The 19,815-nt window shown below is 54.0% G+C and overlaps 1 protein-coding gene across 1 annotated transcript in view; it reads left to right on the top strand.

Annotated features, from left to right (window-relative positions):
• The window catches only part of Zc3h3 (zinc finger CCCH-type containing 3), a 94,039-nt gene that overhangs the window by 25,524 nt on the left and 48,700 nt on the right, over positions 1–19,815 (top strand). Inside the window, exon 4 of the mRNA XM_005395772.2 lies at positions 12,525–12,678. Coding sequence (XP_005395829.1) covers positions 12,525–12,678 — 154 coding nt within the window. The remainder of the gene's footprint in view (positions 1–12,524; positions 12,679–19,815) is intronic.

Genomic DNA, 19,815 nt, shown 5'->3' with positions numbered 1-19,815 from the left:
AAAAAAAAAAAAAAGAAAAGGGGCAACAGTCACAGCTCTTGTCAGGCAGTTCAAGTCAGCAGATCATTCAAGTGCATATATCCTAAGAGTGCTCCCTGCAGCGCTCAGCAGCTGAGTAACCACAATTCTATTTGTGCAGAGGCAGCCTGGGAGGAAACAGGCTACCCTGTGGCAGCAGTGTTGCTGTTCTTGAGAATACCCTGTCTGGAGAGGGGGCTGTAGCCATAGTAGTCAGTGAGTTTGATGGGCTCTGCCTGGCCACCTGCCTGCTGCCCTGGGATCTCCCCTCCCAGGGTCTGCCCCAGGGGCCCCACCCAGCACCTTGTCAGCTGTACTGTGTGCTGCTGTACCCCCTAACCACCTGTAGGCCCGTCATGGCTGTCCCTGATAGTTCAAGTGGAGGAGGTATGTACATTTAGGGAAGAGGTGGTGATGGTAAGGCTGTTTCCTCTCTGATTATGGGCCCGGGGCCAGGGAATAGGCACTGTTCAGTCCTTGGCAGGTTATGGGTGAGCTGCTGGGCAGAGATGACAGCTCTTTCCAGTCAGTTCTAGTGCTGGGATTACAGGTGTGCACCAGTCAGAACAGGAGGATGAGGTCAGGGATGGTGGTGGCTTATGCTTAGCTCTTGAGTGGGGCCAAGCAGCCTCTGGGTGTAAGATTCAGCCAGGCATTCCCCCACAGTGGGGTTTGCTTTAGACGCCTATCTCCCAACTCCCCTGTATGGGGGCTGTGGTGTTGACCAGTTGGGAGTGGGAGAGAGTCAACACTGCTTAGTGAAACCAGCTCTGTCTGAGGGTCTGAGGAGAAATAGGGCATGGAGTACTCCCATGGTTAGGAGGCCTGGATATCTCCTAGCAGCCTCTCTGAGCTGTGGCCAAGCCGCAAATTGGTGATGCTGTGTGCTTACTCTTTGTGTGTCTTCGAAGTTGAGAGAGTAGCAGGGTGTTGTGGGGGCATGGGTTGGTTGCTCCTGCCTCTTGCCAACTTCCTTCTTGGGCCCTGGAAAAACCACTCAGCCTCTGACTGTGCCTTCCTCCATGGGCAGAGCCAGCAGTGCTGTTCCCACAGCTGGGCTCAGGACCGCAGGCAGGCTGGAGTATGTACTGAAGCTGCCTGTGGCACCTGAGATGCCATCAACCCTGAGGAGGCTGGGGCTAGAGACTGGTTTTGGGGCCATGCAGATTAATTAGGGGGCCTGCAGTTGCTGGTGTGCCAGCCTGCCACTTCAGCTGTGTGCTGTAACTTTAACCTCAGTGCCAGCCACCATCTTAGACCATAGCACATTCTCTTCCTCTCTCCCCCTCTCCCCTTTCCTTCCCGTTTCTCCCTCCCTCCCTCCAAGGCCCTTGCCAAGGGGGATCTTACAGGTGGTTATACCCTGTGCCTGGCCTGGTGTGGTGCCTGCTGGTCCCTGCTTTATGGCCTCAGCAGCCTCTTTGCTGTCAGGGTGCTTGGTAGACATTGGGGGTGGGGGTGGAAGAGGCATTGCTGCTGCTATTTTGGCTGGCTGGGGGGTACAGACTTCTGGGGCTGGGGGACTCCAGGGGAAAGAGTTGCTGTCCTGTCCATCTACCCCCCCACCCCACCCTGACAGTGGTTCCCTCGCAGATAGTACACTAGTGTGGCTCCACTTGAAGTCAGGAGAGCCCTGGCTCACCATTGTGGTCTCCGTTGTGCTGAGGGTAGATGGCCTTTGTAGCGTTCGCAAGGGCCCCAGTCTGTGTTGCCAGCTCGTTACCACAGCCCTGCAGGCGGTTCTTGCTTACACAAATGTGTGTGCACATGTATGTGTGTGTGAAAGTACAAGTGAGCATGTAAATGCCTCTGGAAGCTGTGACATGAACTAGACCATTGCTGAGAATGTCCCTGTCCTGCCATATCTTTCTATCTTGGCAGGCCTCTCCCTGGTGTGTCCACAGTGCAGGCTTAGTGACTGTAAGACTGACTCCTGAGAGGCCTAGAGGTGAGGGGGGCCTGTAGACTTGCCCCTCTGGCTACCAGGAAGGCCAAGAGTGGCCCTGAAAGCAGCTGAAGAGTGGGCAGGAAAGTGCTTGGGGCCCAAGGTTAGGGAGGGGGACACATGACTTCCTCTGTCACTGCTGCTTTTTATAGAAGTGGGCTGATTTCCAGACTCTGTTGGAAGCATCTTCACCTGCTTCTGACTCAGGATGCAGAGGGAAGTTGCAAGAGAAGGCCAGGCTGTGGTGAGCAGGCCCCTCTGCCCTTGTGGGAACCACCTGGTAGAGATGGGCCACAGGCTATCGGGCAGCCACTCTGCCCTATGGTCTGTCCTGTGATGGCTAGGTGCAGCTCTCAGTCACAGGCTGCAAAGAGTGACACCTTGCCAGTTGGAACTGTGGCTTCCTGGGTCAAGCTAAGGATGATTCTTAGCCTGGCAACCCAGTGGAATCATCTCAGCACTTAAGCAGTTCAGATTCCCCGGTTCCCCTGGAGATGCAGCCTGGCCTCTGGTTGCTCCTGTCCACCTGGCCCAGGAGCTACCTGCCCTGTGGCTCACTTAGAAGGCCTGAAGCCCTGTGGCTGGAGTTCCCTTACAGCTGTTTTGCTGTGGTGGTGAGGACTCACTGAGGGGCCAAGGCCTGTCTTCTGAGACTTGGTGAAAAGGCCCAGGATCCCTACCTGTAACCCGGTAAGCCTTCTTTCTTACCCATGTGTGTTGGGAGCCCTGCTCACTCATGGGCACATGTGTGCAGGTGGGATGCAAGTGTTCCAAGGAAGGGAGCCTAGGTGGCAGAGACTAGAGACTGGGGATCAGCCTAGTCACACGAGTTGGGATCATACTGTACAAGGACAGGCCAGCTTGAGAGGCTGGTCTGACTCCCCCCCATGTGTTCTGCCAGTGCTGGGTCTGAGGGTGCAGCTAGGGAGTGGGGCCCTCTGTAGGCCAGGGGCCGGGAGTCAGTGGAAAGAAAAGAGATGAAGAGGCTATCATGATCTAGCTAGGGCTCCCAGCCCAGGGAACAGACGTCCTTGTCCCGAGTGCTCCTCAGGGCCCAAAGTAGGGGCGGGCCACCCTCCAGGCAACTTGAGGTCCTGGGACCTGACTGGGTCTGAAGGGGCAGCCTGGGTTGCTGGGGAGGTGGGGAGAGCTTGAGCTTATGACCATCACTCACAGCACATGCCCACTGTAGTCCCCTTCTCTGAAGGAAGTTCTGGAACGTGAGGTGGACTGGCCACTCATTTGACTGCACACCTCTGACAGGGTCCAGATGTACCCTTCCTCTGTTATTGCATCCTGCACTGTCTCCTCCAGCTTGGGGGCCTAGGAAGTCCCTTTAGGTGCAGCCTTTCTCCAGACCTGAGGATGTGTGCATGTCTGGCCGGGGCTTCTCTGGTCTCCAGCAGTGGGTGGCACCACCTTCCCCTTCCCTCCACTGCTTTTGAGGTTGGGTAGAGTGATGGTTAAAAGAGGAGGAGAGACCCACCCTCTGTAATCTATAGGGATTGTCACGCAGCAAACTACTCCCATTTCATACAGGCAGGTCAGGTGTCGGCACGCGATCGATGGCTTGCACACAATAATTACAGGAACTAGCGGCTTGTGTTGCTTGAGTGACTTTAGGAAGAGTAGGGTCTCAATCTTCTCTCTAATAGGGCTCTGACAGTCAGGCGGCGGTGGCGGCGGCTTCAGTGGTGGCTTCGGTGGTGCGGCATCTAGGGCTGACAGTGTTGTCATTAAACACCAGGTAGTGTGGAACAACAGAGAACACGGATCTTGCACAGGGGGACAGGGAAGCTGACAGCGGTTATTTGTCATCACAGAGCTGCCCCAACTCCTCAGACTGCTGCTTGGGGTGACTTATGGCCCTGTCTCAGCTGCTATTGTGATTTGATAATCTGTAAATGTTTGTCAAAGATGAATCCCCTGTTTCCATGGTGCTGCAAGGAAAGCTGGTAAGAAGGTGGCTCCAGGCTGTGTAGTATGGGGTCAGGACTTTCCCACTGTATGGGCAGCCACGAACCTTGAGTGACATGTGAGGGATACCCGCCCCCCACCGCCAAGTCTGAGTCTTCCCACCTTCCGCATGGGGAGTGAGCATGTGTATATGCGTGTGTGTGTGTGTGTGTGTGTGTGTGTGTGTGTGTGTGTGTGTGTCCTCTGAACTGATTCTGACAGCCAGGAGGTCTGCCCCTGCAGCTGCTCGGGTGACTGCAGTTTCCTTCTGTGCTGACAAGGCTTTGATGCAGGCTTTTCTGCCAGTGTGGGATTCTGGCAGGGCCTTTCTAGCAACTAATGAGCCTGCCGTCTGTGCTCTGCCATGCTAAGAAGCCTGCTGCTGTTCACAAGGGGCCAGCTAGATGCGCTGGCCTCTGGTGGCCTCCATGTGCGGAGCCAGGTTGTGTGAGTGTGCTCAGACGGGGTCTTGGCTGCCCTGTCACTCTGCCTGTGGCCACCACCAGACACGAAGGCCCAGGCCCTCAGCTTGCAGCAGGTCTGTTCCTGTTTAAAGTGCTGGGAACCACCAAGTACAGGAAAAGTGGAGTGATTTATTAGACTCATAAAAATTCATACTTTGTGACTCCAGTCATCCCACATCTGAAGCTTGTTAGAGCACAGTCCCTGGCAGCTCCTGCCGCGCCAGCATGGGGGTGGGGTGCTTACCAGCTGCCCCCTGCCTTAACTGCCATCCTGGCTCATTTAGAGAAATGGACTGGTTCCTGGAAGCACATGAACAACCTTTCTTGAAGGACAGGTGGGCAAACGGGGCTGTATCCTCACAGGTGAGCAGGAGGGCTGAGCCATGGCTAGTGCTCCTGTGTACCTGAGGGTCCAGGCTGAGACTGGCCAGATCCTGAGGCACTGACCCAAGAGGCGGTGAGTGTACATGTATGCAAGCACAGGTAGGAATCTGCTCACACAGGTAACAGTCTGTGGGTACAGGTAGAAGTGGTTGGGCATAGTCAGGTGGGCAGTCATGGATGGAGCATGGAGTGCCTCTGCATTTGTTCCCAGGCTTGTGATTGTGACATTCGGACCCTGTCATATTCTTGAGATGCCCGCACAAAGGCTATGTGGCCCGGTGTCCACTTGATCTGGCACGGGCCTGTGTGCTGAGTATCACCTCTGGGCCTTGCTGTCTTCCCAGTGCACTGAGGAGCTTGTGGGCCCATCAGGTTGGTTGTGTGACTAACATTGTGAATTCTGTGTGAGGACATGAGGAAAAGCGGGCTTCTCCTGTTTTGTGACTGACCTGGCCAGACAAGGGCTGTCTTCTCTGGGTCCTTCCCTCCAAAACAAGGGTGTGTGTGTGGGTCCTGGTTGGGGAAAGAGTTGGGCCTCCTGTGGCGCCTGTCTTGATTCTGCTTTCCTCACAGCTGTGGGGTTCCCACAGCCTGCTGGTGCCACCAGCAGGGAAGCAGGTGTTATGCATGAGCAGCCTGAGACCCATGCTTATTAGCACTGATCACTATGTCCTCTTGCTGTGCCCCGGAGGCCCTGCTGCTTCTTGCTGTGTGGAGGAGTGGAGGGTCTTGCAAGAAAATCAGCTATAGCTGCCCATCGGGGTGTCAGAGCAGAAGGCAAAGGCAAGACTGCTGGATGGGATGGGGCAGGGAAGGCGCCTCATGAAGAGCAGAAAATGACCACAGGTAGTGTGAGTGCATGTGTGTTCACTTGAGGGGCAGGGCAGGGGCCGGCCTGCTGTGTGACATAGCCACAATGAGACATTGGGGATGAGCAGTGGCTGGGGTAGGGCACTGGGCTCCAGGCTGTGGCTCAACTGTGGGTGTGGCAGACTGGGGAGAAGCAGGCCTGAGCCAGGGAGGGCTCACAATGGCCTCTAGGAGGGGAAGAGATAGGGGAGTGGGGCAGATGGCTTAGGTGTCCCGCAGAGAGCAGAGTGTCCTGTGGATCCCTATCATGACACCCAAGTGCCAGAGCTCGCTCTTTCTTATTGACTGCCTCTTGTAAATGGAGTGTGTCCTAGGGCCCTCTTCTGTAGCCTAGCCTCAGAAAATGCCCTGCTGGAATGACCCTTGCCATGGGCCTGGGTTGAGTTACTCTGGTCAGGGATTGCCATTTCTGTGGTTCTCACCATGGCTGGACTTCGCAGTGGCCCAAGTCCTGGCTGACCTGACTATCCCATATGGGTGTAGTGTGGGCTATGATATGCTATTCTGGCTGAGGTGCCACAAGGCCTGACCCCAGACCTTGAGGAGCAGGTAGGTCATGCTGGGCAAAGCCTCTGCATCCCAGGAGCACCACTCTGCCTCTGATGCTCTTAATGAGAGGAAATCTTGCTGACGCTGCCTTTACTGTAGCTGCAGTAGTGGGCACTGTGCTCCCGCCAGCCCACAGGCTTTGCAGACAGCTCAGATGTACGTCACGGTTTTAAATGCAGCAGCAGAGCCCTCAGAAATGTATGCTGGCATTCATTTAAAATTTTGTGGCCATTTTTCCAAGAGTGCAATTCAGCAGTTGCTAGGGCAGACGCTGCCTGATGGGCCCTCACATTGGCCAGCCCGCCACGCTGGCTCTGCAGAGATAGTCCCAAGTGTCATTTTCTCTACCTGTCTGCAGCAGCCTGGGGGACCTGGGGAGGGCAGCAGCCATCTGGGTACCTGCCTGGAGCAGAGGAGATGGGGCTTCTGGGGTTTCCTGTACCACCCCAGGAAGTGGGCATTGGTGGAATGGTATGGCAGCTCTCCCCTACTATGCTGTCTCTGGCCACTGAGGGTCCAGCCCTCAGTAGTTCAGGCCCTCACTACTCTCTGGGTTTTGCTGTCTGGGCCCAGCTGTCTCCCCTTTGTTTTCAGTGTGCTTCAGGCACAAGTTGGTAGGGACAGGACCGTCATTTGGGAGGGGCGGGATATTCAGGGGTGGGAGATAGGAACCTGGGCCTTCCAGGTGCTTGCTGAGGGCTTGGTGGGTGTGTGTCAGCCATGAGGCACGATTTGCCAACCCCAACTCCCCAACACTCCCATCTTCCCTCTGCGTTTCTGCCGAGCCAAGGAACCCTTGCCTAGGGCTGTCCTTGTTTCTCAAAATCTCTGCACCTCTCTGGTCCTGGCTTACATTGAGAAGCTTCTACTCACTGCTTCTTCCTAGCCAGGATCAGAGTTGGCTGTGGAGAGTGTATACCTGGCACCGCTGGAGCCTGACTGTTGTAACTATAACAAGTTAAGCATGAATTATGGCACATCTGTACTGGTGGGAGAATGCCTTTGCTGTGGTCCTGGTATCCTTGTACAACTGTAGGGGTAGAGGTGCAGCCGTCTCAGCCTGGGGTGGCAGGGCTGTTACCTGAGGCTCCTGTGACTGACCTTAGCAGTCATCTCCTGAGCCTGGGCTGGCAGGGATGGTATCTGAAGTGGAGGAGGAGTCCTTGCAGGGTGGGTGGGTGCAGAAGAGGAACTGACTTGCTACCTGGTGACCTATTAGGGGACACTTGCCCAGCCAAGGTGACTGGTGTAGCCCTGCCCCTGCCAGTGCATGGTTCTGAGACCTCATCTTCCCACCCAGGCTCTCTGTGAGCCGCCTGCCTTGGGGCACCCAGTAATCCTCTACCGCTGCCTGCCAGTGGAGGGGCTTGTGGCTGTTGCTTGCCTCTTCCTGCCTCATAATCAGGCCCTGGGCTGGTGCAGAGCTGGTATTTCATCAGAAGCTGGAGTGAGGGTGGGAGGAAGACCTTTCTGACCACTGACACTGGTACAAAGGGAGTTGAATGTAGAAAAGTTGCCTTTGGCTGGCTACACTGTGGCCCATCAGAGACTGCCCTGCTGGAGCCTGAGGCAGGGGTGGCCCCAGGGCCCCCTGTCAGTTGGGGGTTGGGGACCATGGGAGAGGACAGGAAGGGAGGATGGTTTATGGCGCAGGACAGCAGAAATCAATGTGGCTTCTGTATGGGCTGAGCCACGACAGCCTTTTAAAGCTGTCTTTAGCCAGTGAAGGGTATAGACAGTTTGGAAATATTGAAGAAGTGTCAGGGTAGCTGTTGATAAAAAGCAGATTAGGCAATATACAAAGAAAGTTGAATCATACTGAATTAGGGACAGAGAGCCTGGCTGGCGGAATGCCTGTGGCGCTGCAGCACCACAGTTCCAGATCGTCGCTTTAGCCTGGCTCCCTGCCCTCAGCCTGGGAGGGCCCCTCAACCAGAGCAGCACTGCTGAGCTGAGAAGCTGGCACAAGGAATCTGGGGGTGCCTGTGGCCTTCCTATGGGGCTGGTCCCTTGCCTGGTCTGTCACTGGTGCTGCTGCTGTCAGGCACTTGGCAGGTGTTCAGGCTCCTATTAGAAAGGTCATATTCTCCTTTTGAGCCCTACTTCCCTTGTCCCATCGGCATGGGTAAACTCCTGTGACTGCTCTTGGAAATTCTGTGCGCAGGTGCTATTCTCTAGCTTTTTCCTCAGCTATCCCTGTGCCCTGGTGGGGTTTCTAGAACTGGGCAGTTTCTTGGGCCAGATCCCTGCTGAGAACAGCTCCTGCAGTCTTCATGCTGGTCACCTCAGTACCGAGACCCTGGTGCTCCCACCTCTAGCCCACTGTTAGCAAGGCCCAGTGGGGGGTGGACAGGAAGCTGTGGTGCTGGCCTGGGCCATGGTTGAAGGCCTTTTGGGTCTTTGTCTCCTGTGGGTGGATGAGGTTCCCATTCACTGTCCTCTGCTCCTTCCTGATGGAGCTGGTGCTGGTTGTGTTTGTTGCTGAGAAGTGAACAGACCAAGGATACTCACCTTGACTCTTGGTTTGGTCCAGTGCAGGAGGGCAGGAGCAGCCTGTCTGGGTTGGCAGCCTCAGGCAGGTCTTGCACAAAGCAGTAGTTCCACTTTCATCTTATTCATTAACTAGTTGTGAAATTAGCAACTCATTTTCTTCTAGTTATTTCCCTTTGAAGTTCCATAAAAATCTGAACTGCCTCTCAACTGCTGCCTGCACTAAAACAGTGAGAGCATGACCTCCACCTGCATGCTGCCACCTGGGAGTCCTCCCAAGGAAGGAAAGCCAGGTCAGCGGCTCTGCAGATTGAGAGCAGCCCGTGCTGGGTAGGAGCAGACTCCTGGGCTCCCCACCTTCCCTTTCCTTCCTATAGCACCTTCTTGGGGATAAGGTACCTCTTGGGGTGCCCTTCGGCTGCTTCCACCCAGCCCCCAGTGGTCTGGGGGTGGGGAGGCCAGAGGTCGGAGCCCCAGTGCCTCAAGCAGGAGCTGCAGCCCTGCTGATAGATGGGGCTCATATCCCATTCAAATATGATGCCAGCAGTTTTTCTGTAGTTTGTCTTCCATTGCGGTAGTAAAGTTTTTAATTAGGAAAGCTAATGAGATCGATTAGTCATTAGAAGTGACCTCTGGACGGCGGGCGGAGAGGGCTGCATGTGTGGGCCTGATAACGCGGCACGGGCATCATCGGCAATAAAGGCGCAAGGGGCTTGATTTGAGTGAAGCGTGCCATGGGGGATACATCATGCGGAGAAAAAAAATTACAACTCTGGGAGTCTGTAATGAAGGGAATTAAACCAACATCCTATCTAAATAACATGATTATCTACACAAAACCCCTCAGCCAGCAAGGAGGGGTGCGCTGCCCCTGCTGTGTCCTTAGGGAGGAGGGCTGAGGCTGTTCCTGACTGTCTGCTGGCTTGGCTGGCCTGAAGCCCTGTGACTTTGCTACTCACTCACTGGGAGGGGCCAGCTTCTCTTTAGCATGCCTTTCTGGGTCGCTGTGCACCAAGCACAGTCTTAGGAGCCCTTGCTCCTACTGGTTGCATTTCAGTCCCCGTGCCCATCTGTCCAGCTGTGACTGTCGGGTTATTGTCATGAGCACATCCAGGAAAGATGGGGATATGAGTGGCCTAGAGGTGTGCTGTTGGGGGGGTACAGCCCCCCTTGGCAGTGACAGGGGCTACATCCTGCCCTCTAGGAGTCCCTACTGTCAGTTTTCACCATCAAGGAGGTGTGGGAAGCACCTGGTCCCTTGAGCAGTGATAAGACTACCTTCTAAAAGGTAGTCTGCTTTGTGCACTTGTATTTTTTTGGTGTGATAATTGGGCACTAAATAAGTAGGATACGGAAAGTTAAGAAATGTGAGCTGTGGTAGGCAGAAGAAAGTATTTGTACTATGGCTCATCAGTAGGCAGGAGTGGGGCTAGGGATTTAGCTCAGCGGCAAAGCACCTGCCTGACAAGCGCAAGGTCGTGAGTTCGGTTCCTGGTACCGGGAAAAAACCAAAAAAAAAAAAAAAAAAAAGAAGAGTAGGCAGGAGTGTGGGGAGGCTCCAGGTCTCAGCTTTGGTGCTGCTGTCTCCTTTAACCTGATCCTGCTAGGTAGGAACTATTCCATGAACAGTGAATATTCCATGAACAGTGAACTATTCCTGAAAGAGGAGGTAGCTTCTTTTGTGGACTGAGGTCAGGGGAAGGTGATTTTAGCCAAAGGGGCCTTGTATGTTGGGAAACAGGAATGGAGTGCAGCCAGACCTCTGGGGTCCCTGGCCCAGGCTCCAGGGGGGAGCACAAACCCATCACATCACCTGGTCCTGCTCCTGCCACAAGGGGTGTGCATGGCTCTGGGATCTGTATCCTAGTGGCAGCTGTGGGCAGCCTGGGAGACCAGTGGGATGTGGTCAGAGTGGCTGTAGGTTGGCAAGTGAGTGGCCCGAGGCTTCTCTGCAAACGTGGACAATGGGGTTGGGAAAGGCAGGTGGGGTTCTGAGCTGTGTTCTAATAGACATGCCTCCTACAGATGCTGCCCAACTGGACCAGGGCTCCCAGGCAATGAGATCAGCCCAGGGTTATTGATAACTTAAGGTGTCTTGTGTTTTCTGGCTCTTAGTTGGAACAAGCTACTATTGATTTTTGTTGAACTCTTCTTGCTTGTAAGACCTTGAAAATTCAATTCAACAAACATTTATTTATTGACGCCCACTGTATACCCGGCTTCCCCTGTATCCCAAGTGTGTTGGGAGGTAGAAGGTGGTGCTCAGAGCTGAAGATTTGCTTACTTTGGTCACTCAGGAGGACTAGGGGATTCCAAAAAATGCGACTTCACACATTGTTTCCTGAGCTCTGATTTTCTCCATCCTAAGCTATAGCCCTTGGAGGCTCAGAAGGACAAAGAGACAGATGGGGTAGGGACAGAAAAGCATAGAGATTGAAAGAGAGGGACCTGTTACTGGGCTTTGTTGGCAGCTGTCATCCAGATGTTGCTGTGGCCTCCCCTTGGCAGGCAACTGCCTCCAATTCCTGTCTTTAGTCCTTGGGCCCAGAGGTGACCCTTATACTGAGCACCATCCACCCTGACCCAGGCGGAGCATGTACAGCCTGCACTGCATGCCCTCAAGGGGCTGTGTCTGTGACAGACCCTATGGGGTAGGCTCTGGGGACTCTCAGGAGGACTTTGACACCCTGTATTCCTGTCCCATCCAACATGTGGGCTGATGGAGGACCCAGTAGAGGTGAGGGACATACGAGGGAGGTGCTCTTGCCAACATATGGACAGGGATGGGTAGTGGTCTTTTTTGCTTTGTGTGTAGAAGTGTGGTGGTGTTGAGGTCTTGTCTCTGAGGACTGATGGCCAAGGTGTTGTTTAGGATGCTTGGCTATGAGAGGTCTGTTGTGCATACCTCTGGGTGAGGAGTGTTAGGAGCCTTTCCAGCTGCTGGTCTTGTGAGTGTATAGTACTGAGGGCCTAGGGGGCAGATAAGAATCTCCAGGGCAGGGGGAAGCTGTGTATAGATTGGAAGGGAGCAGATGCCACCTGGGCAGGTTGGGCTGGAGCTCCTGCTTGGAGGGAGCAGGCATGAGAGGTGGCTGTGTTAGCTTTAATTATCTGGGCAGTTAGAGCTGTACATTATGAAAGTCGGGCAATTAGACACGTTCCTCGAAGCTATAGAGAAATTGCTGGCTATCAAGTGGAAAGGAACTCAGGCAGAGCAGATCCCTGCTAATTGCATGAAACATTCAGCAAGGAAAAAGCAGTTGTGGATATCATCCTACAGAATGTTATGAAAACAGTGATTAAATACATAAATCTGTCTGGCACAGGAGTGGGGTAGTACCAAGAAAAGAGATGAGCTCTCACTGTCCCTCTTGTGTGGGGGGGGACAAGGCAGGGGCTCCCCTGGCACCAGCCTCCTGGACCAGTCATGGAGTTTGAAGTCTGAGCATTCCTAGTATGGGTGCCTGCCTGTGAAGCCTTCTAGTCAGCCAGGGCCTGCATTGCTGGACTTCTTGCTTTCTCCAAGGGCAATCACTCAGCATCCCTATTCGGCCTATCAGGCAGCCATGAGGATATACAGGGCCTGGACCCTGCCCTCCGACAGGTACAGCACCCAGCCACTGAGCTCTGGGCTGCCAGGCTCTGGGCTGTGTGTGTGTGTGTATGTGCGCACATGTGCACACGCACGCACACTCGTGCACTGAATGGGGTGGGTTCAGGTGGGAAGTGATGGAGAGTTCTCTACTTGTGGAAGAGGTGTCAGAGAGGCCAGCTTTGAGGGCACCCTCACCAGCCTTTCCCTGACTGACCTCTCTGACCCCTGCATGTGCCCTGGGTTTTCTCAACAGTGTCCAACACACACACTCTGCGGACTCCACCTGCCAGCAAAGTGATCAAGACCCGCTACCGCATCGTCAAGAAGACTCCAGCTTCTCCTGCCTGCTCCCCACCCTTTCCCCTGTCTCTGCCCTCCTGGCGGGCCCGGCGGCTCTCACTATCCAGGTAGGAAGACCTTGTCCAAGTTCCTGAGGTCCTGGGCACCAGGTTGTCTGTATATCGTGGGCAGCAAATTGGGGCCTGAGGGGTGTAGAAATCAATCTTGTCCCAGGAAACTGTGTGGTATCCAGCATATTAGCTGGCAAACAGCCTAATTATTCTATTAAGAAGTTCCTACACCAGATATACAGTCAGCCTGCATGTATCGTATGTACACAGAGGCACTTAGGTGTGTATGCTCCTGCATGCACATGCACACTCTGCTGTTGTTAGCAAGCCTGTTAGCTGGTGGGGGCTCATGTACTGCAGAAGCAGTACATATAGTTAGGGCCCTATACATTGCACCTATAGTTAGGGCCCCCATAACGAGTTCTTTGGTTATCTTGTCAGCGAAAAACTTCCGAGCAGGTTTTTTAGAAGCTGCCTATACGTACATTGTTGTGGTAGTAACTTGGGGCTCCTCCTCATCTGGTCTGGGCCACTTCTTACAGTTCTACCCGCAATGCATGCTAGCCTTCCAGTGCCTGTTGTGCCTGAGAACAGTAAGGAGGGGGCATCTCATCTGAGGAATGTTCTGTGCCTGCCTTCCTGGGGGCTCCTTTTGGGAAGGCCCTGACACCCACAGATGGACGTGGCCCAAGCTCTGGGTTCCAGGAAGCTGGTAGGGGTCTCTTCCTTTACTAAGGCAAGGGTGTCCCGCCTCCAGGTCTGGGGAGGGGTGGCAACTCCGTGGGCAGGTAAAAAGTGGGCAGAGGGAGAGCTCAGCCTTAATGGAGCCATAGGAGTCAGAGATCACAGGGCAAGCCTACCAGGCCATGTGGCACATCCAGGGGCCTGCTACCTGTGTATGGTGGCTGCCTGGCCATTGCTTCTGCTGCTGCTCAGACAATTGCAGGCCTAAGGTAGCTGCAGGGGCTCTGTCAGGCTGTGTGGATAGAGCATAGCTTGGCCCTGGGGCCTGTGGCAGGTGAGCCCATCCAGCTCATCTGTCTGAGGCCTACCACCTCTTCTCTCACCTCAGGCCATGCTAGGGTTGCCTCTGTTGCTGACTGTTCTGGAGGCAATAGCTAGAAGTATATTTTAAATTAATTTTACTGCACTTTTGGTAATATTTTTGTTTTAAATAGATTTATAAGCATCTTGGGGGCTATTTCTACAAATTTATGAAGATAATTTTTACTCTCTCGATAAGGTTAAATTTACACCTGCTATTTCCATATTAATTCGCATTGCTAAGTGGATCTAATTTTCTTCCGTTCCTCTATCTGGTGAGCATGGCCTTTCCTAATGCAATTTCCCCTTCACTAAATCACTGTGATCGGGAGTCATGATCGAGCTAAATTAACTTAAATTAATTTACTTAATAAGAGCCCCAGATCATCATGAATGAGGTTCAGATTTATTGATTCTTGGTGGCTAAGAACCTCCCCTTCCTGTAGTCAGCATTTGGCCTGATGTCCCTCCTCTCCCAGAGCCTGGCTGGGGGCCTGAGGTAGGCCTGGGGGACCTAGTGCGCCTCACCCTCCAGCCTCTGAGGGCAAGGAGATCCTAGGTTTGGGACCAAGTGTGCTCACCCAAGAGGGCCTAAAAGAGTCAGTGCCCAGGCCCTGGTGGATTGAGAGAGTCCTAGAGGAGACAAGTGGCCAGTGTAGCCCTGAGGGCTGATGCTGAAGAAGTCCAGCCCCATGGGCACTGTGCAGTATGTTGCAGGGCTTTTGTGCTGTCCACAAGGCGGGAAGCAGCCAGTTCAGCCAGGCTCTTCTCTCCAATCTCTCTGTCCTTCAAGGTTGGTGCCTGGTGTAGATCCACTGTGTGTGAGGGTGGGCAGGAGGCAGAGAGGGTACTGCTGTTAAGCAGCTGCAGTCCCACAGCCATAGGAGAGTCCTGATGTAGTCCACGTCCAGTGGCCTGGATATGGTGGTGGTCTCAGTGCTTCCCTATGCATGGAACCATAGGGGAGCGGACGCAAGATGGGTGTGGTAACAAAGTATGTGGGAGGCCCTGTCCTCTTTCCTGACTGTCTCACCCTGGTCCTGTCCAAACCCTTGCCGGGCACCTGGGACCCGTGTGGGCATAACGTCTGAATCCCGGGTTGGGGAGGGAGCTGAGCTGAGGGCTGCAGGTCTCAGGAGGGCCTATGAAGAATGGGCTGGGCCTCCCTTGCCCAAGGTTATCAGTGTACTGGTATGGCTGCTGGCTCAGCAGAGTGGCCGCCAGCCAGCTGCCCAGCCTGCTGTTGGCCTGCATGTGCCTGGAACCTGGCTTGTTGAGGCGGCAGAACAGGCCTGTCTCTGGGATATCAGCTGAGCTGGTGCCTGTCTCCCTACCAGCTTTGCTCCATCAGAGCCAGAGGCCACCTGCATGTAGTTGGCTGGCTTGCCTCACTGTGACTTCAGCCCCACCACAGGCCCCTTCTCTCTCTTGGCAGTGGGAAGAGTTAGGCTGGACCCAGGCTACCACACACTAAGGGTTGCCCTAATGATGAGAAAATGGGGCATCGCACCAGACTTTGCTTGGTTCCCCAGCTCTGTCCACCACCATGGAAGGGAGGATGGCCCTGTAGGGTATTGGTGGGCATCCTGGAAGCCCCGTGGGCCAGATTTGGAGGCTGGCAGATACATGTGGGAAGTGCAGCAGGGTGCTAAGTGCTAGTGGGGGCATGGGGCAGCTTTTGCCCACCCTTTGCAGACATTCACTGCGGTTGGAGGTTGGGTCACTCCAGAGAACAGGGGGAGGCTGTCACCCAACGGAAGCCCCAGTGGGCTGAGTGACCTGGGGCATGCCTTTTCTATGCAAAGTCTCAGTTTCTTGCTCTGTCCTTCAAATAGAATCTGTTCTGTCTAAGGTGGCAGAGAGGGAACAGGTGGTAAATAGAGAAGCCATGGGCAGCTGAGTGACAGGAAGGCTCTTGGAGTCCAGGCTGGGCCTAAAGTCCCTGAGGCTGCTGCCTAGAGACCAGCCAGTTGGGCAAATCCTGAGCAGAGCTTGTTGGCTTGTGATATTCAGCACAGCCCCACCAAATAACCAGGTGGCCCTGGCGTGTCCCTGCCTTCCTTGCGGAAGGCTACCAGGCTCAGAGTCTGGTGAGGAGCTTGGAATCATGGCAACTGAAGAGAGGACAGAGAAATAGTAGTGCAGTCTGTGTCAGTGTGGAGCTCCTCTCGTACCTCCGTCACGGCCTTCCTTGTCCTGCCCTAGGCGCTCTTCTGCACTTCTGTCATTCCCAGCTGCATGGCAAGATTCAGATCCCAGCCCTGCACCTGGCCATCCCTGCAGAGCCCTCAGGTCCCCTCTGTAGCCCTTGCTGCTCTGCTTGGGGGCAGGAGGGCCTTGGCATTCTGGACTGTTAGTGCTGCTTCTGTTTTGGGAAGAAGGCACAGGGTGATTGTCCTGTTCTCCTTCTGGAAGTGCCAGAATGTTCTCTTTCCCAGAACCCACAGGCAGCACCGAGGCTTGAGACTGAGTGAGACCACTGCCATTGGCCACCATCCCTGGATATGCTTTTCTGCCCCATGAGGTGATTTTACTTTCAGACTGGGGTGGGAGATGGGCATCTCATTCCTGCCACTGGTATTCTTGGACTGGACATGGACAGAGATGTGGGGGTTCAGCTGGCTTCCAGGTGGTCAGGTTCTCTCATCTGGTCAGCGATTGTCCCTGTTCATACAGAAGGCTAGGAGTCCACTGAGCAAAGCTCTTGGGTCTTTTGAGGCTGCTGGCCAGGGTCTTTGAGGATGGGCGTGCCAGCCACACCACAGCAGACAAGATCACCTGCTGCCCTGGACAGGTAAGTGCGTAGAAGCCAGGGTCAGTAGGACAAGGTGTGAAGGGAGTGCACATTCTGGGGCAGGACTTTTCCCTGAAGAGTGGGATATATAGTGCCGTGTCTTTTGACCCTAGGGCTGCTTGGGTGCTAGGCAGTGGGTAACAGAGCCATGCTGGCTGTGTGCTGCCCATTTCTGGGTTGTTTCCCCCTCGTGCATGTGTTGCCTGTCTTGTCCTTGGGAAATGGACAGGATGGGTTCCCAGGAGTCAGTGCACGGGCTGCTTTGTACCCCTTCTACCCTCCCATGGTTATGCAACTGCTAACCCCAGGGGACCCAGCCCGGAACCAGCATGTAAGCCTGGGTTTCAGGGTACAAGGGCAGAAGGTCAGCAGAGGGTCCTGGGGCTGCCTCTCCCCAGGGCCAAGGCTCACACCAAGCAAGGAGTTAATTTTTTGTTGTTCTAAGATTTGTGGATTTGCCTGTGACCCCGCCAACTCCCAGCAAGTTCATTAATCTGAACTGAAGCTGAAATGTGACTTATATCCCTAAACTGCCTGTCACTTTTTTTCTCTTTCCAAATTCATTTGACATGAAAGTGCGAAATAAACAGAAGCCGCTGTGCTTAAGCAGATGAATCAGGAGGCTTTTCCATCCCAACTACAAATGGTCCTGTCACGGGGCTGCTGCTTGCTGGGCTGCCTTATTTTATTTTATTTTGTGTCTATGTGGTAAATCTTAAGTAATCTCTGTGCAGTTTGATGAGGTTTAGGCTGAGATTTTGAAAGGCTCCAGAACGCTTCTCCAAAGTGACGTCTCATTAAAGAAGATGCAGCCCAGGATGGGAGGCATCCCTGCTGCAGTAGTCCTGGTTCTTGTGCTTCTTCCTGTGCACATATCCCCTTAATGAGCAGGTGCCAGCCCCCGCCCTGCTCTGCCTCCTGTCCAAGCTTTGGTGTGGGTATTGTTTTAGTCAGTTGGGCTGCCAGGGCTGCCATAATAAAGTGACTTTGACCACCGGTACCTCTCATGGTTCCGGAGGCCAGAAGTCTCAGATCAGGGTGCCAACAGATTCCATGTCTGGTGAGGGCTTGCTTCTAGTTATGGGAGGAGGGCATCTCACTGTATCTTTTTGAGCAAGAAGAGAGGAAGAGGGAGAAGAAAGGTAAGGAGGAAGGGGGAGAAGAGGAAGAGGGAGACAAAAGGAAAAGAAAAGGGAAAGGTAGGAAGAGAGAGGATGTGTCACCTACCTTCTGCTCTCTGGAGTCTCCTTCAAAAGTGCTAACCCCATCCTGAGGGCCCCCCTTCAGGACCTCTCTAACACTAAAAACCTGCCAAAAGCCCCACCTCTAAATAGCATCCTCTTGCAGCTGAGACTGCATTGTAGGAGTTTTAAGGGGTAAAACATTTAGTGGATGGCAGTGTGTATCCTGCTGAGGCCAGCTGGAGCTGGGATTCCCAGTCTCCTAACATACCTGGAGGGTGTAGTGGTGAGAGTTGCTTGGAGGGAATCCTCTGGGAAGGTCAGCAGCCTCTTTTCTCCAGGGTTGCTTCTACTATAGCCCATGGCTTGTGCTGCTTTGGAAAGGACTGGCTTATGCCCCCCAGCATACACATACATACTAGATCTGTGCAGAGGCCCTACTTGGTTCAGCCCAGCATGGTACCCTGTTAGAGCTAGTAGGAGATGGTCTCAGACACCAGGGAAAGGTAGATGTGTTGGGTTAGGGACCCACTGGGATCTGGGCAACAGGTCTCCCAGCAGGGTGGTAGTCAGGTAGCACATGGACAAATGAGACAGGTAATTTCATGAATAGCTACTGCTGAGATACAGTGAGACCCTGAGACCTGCCTGGAACGGAGAGATCAGAAGGCTCACAGGCTCACAGGAGAGATCTAGAAGGCCTCACTTTTCTGGAGGTGGGGCCCTACGTAGTCAGGGCAAGGACCTTTCTATGGTCCTGGAAAAGGCTAGTGTCTGCTGAGAGGGCAGAGACTAGGAGATAGGTGTGGAAGGAGGACCCATGGGCCTGCTCCTGGGCTATAGGTGAGCATCAAGACTCAGGCTATGCCGCTCTCCGCAGGTGAGAGCAGCCTACAAGGTGGCAGCACTGCAGTGGGCACTTCCCAGAGACACTGGGGCTGTGATACTGTGTGTGCAGCTCCAAGGAATGTTTCCCACTTCTCTCAGATGTTGGGGGCTTTGCCCAGAAGCTGGAGGAGTGTATATTGGAGCCCTGCCATTGCCTGTGCTGGCTTTCTCCGGCCCCCAAAGCTCTGGTTGTTGTCTTGGGGCCTTATGATGGCACTGCTCATGAGTAGCTCAAACCCAGAGGAACCCCAGACCAAGGACAGTTCTGCACACCTGTGAAAATGCTTGAGAATAATGGGTGGCACGTGTCTATAATCTGAGCACTCCGGGAGGCTGAACTAGGAGGATCACATGTTTGAGCCCAGCCTGGGCAACTTAGCAACCTAGTGATACCATCTCAAAAAAGATTTTTTTAAAAATGGCTGGGGATGTAGGTTGGTGCAGAGGTCCTGTGTTCAGTTCTTGATACTGGAAGAAAAACAAACGAGATTGGCATTCCTAGTTTGGGTTAATAGAGCAGCAGAGTTTTGAATTAATTCTGTAAAAACAAGAATGTCCATCTTGGGGATGAGGGGAGCCTTTCCCCTGTCTTTGTGTTAAGCACTGGTATTGGTGTCTTCCAGGGTGCCTGCTACAGGGCCAGTCTGCAGGACCCAGGGAGCTGCAATCCAGAAAGCACTGCTATGGAGGCAGTCAGACTGTCTTGCTTTCCTGTGATAGGAGAGGGGGCCTGGCCTGAGTCTCTGGCCTTCTGCCCAGAGTGCTTGCTCTGCTGTGAAGGGCTTTCCTGGCTGCACTGGGCTGGGGCTATGTGGGATCATGGGTGTGTGCCACTATGTCACTACTGGACTCATGATATGTACTTCCCAGGGCCTCTGGGAGGCTACTGCTGGCTCTGCTGTGTGGGCACAGCGCCTAGAGAAACCAAGTCACAAGCATGGCAGCTCAAACACAGGAAGTTGTCCTATAGTCCTGAGCGGTCATCATCTCAGAGGCTTTGTGTGCTGGGAACAGGCCTGGCCGTGAAGCTTCCTAGGAAGCAGAAAAGGCAGGATTGCTGGTGCCCTGGAGCAGAGTCTGAGGGTGGCACAGAGCCACTGCCTTCTTTCTACCCGCTGTCCACCCCAGCTCCATTTCTCCCTTTCTGTCTAGTAAAAAGCTATCCTTTGGGATCATGGATCACCCAGTAGGTTCTATAGGTGAGCTAGGGGCCCTAACTCTGGCTGTGGTAGGACAGAGGGAAGGGCCACTGAGGGCACTTATGGCAGGGCAGAGCTGGGGCTGGCC

This window comes from Chinchilla lanigera, unplaced genomic scaffold (genome assembly GCF_000276665.1).
Source record: "Chinchilla lanigera isolate Chin_1 unplaced genomic scaffold, ChiLan1.0 scaffold00053, whole genome shotgun sequence".
Lineage (NCBI taxonomy): Eukaryota > Metazoa > Chordata > Mammalia > Rodentia > Chinchillidae > Chinchilla > Chinchilla lanigera.
This window is presented reverse-complemented; position numbering and strand designations above follow the sequence as displayed.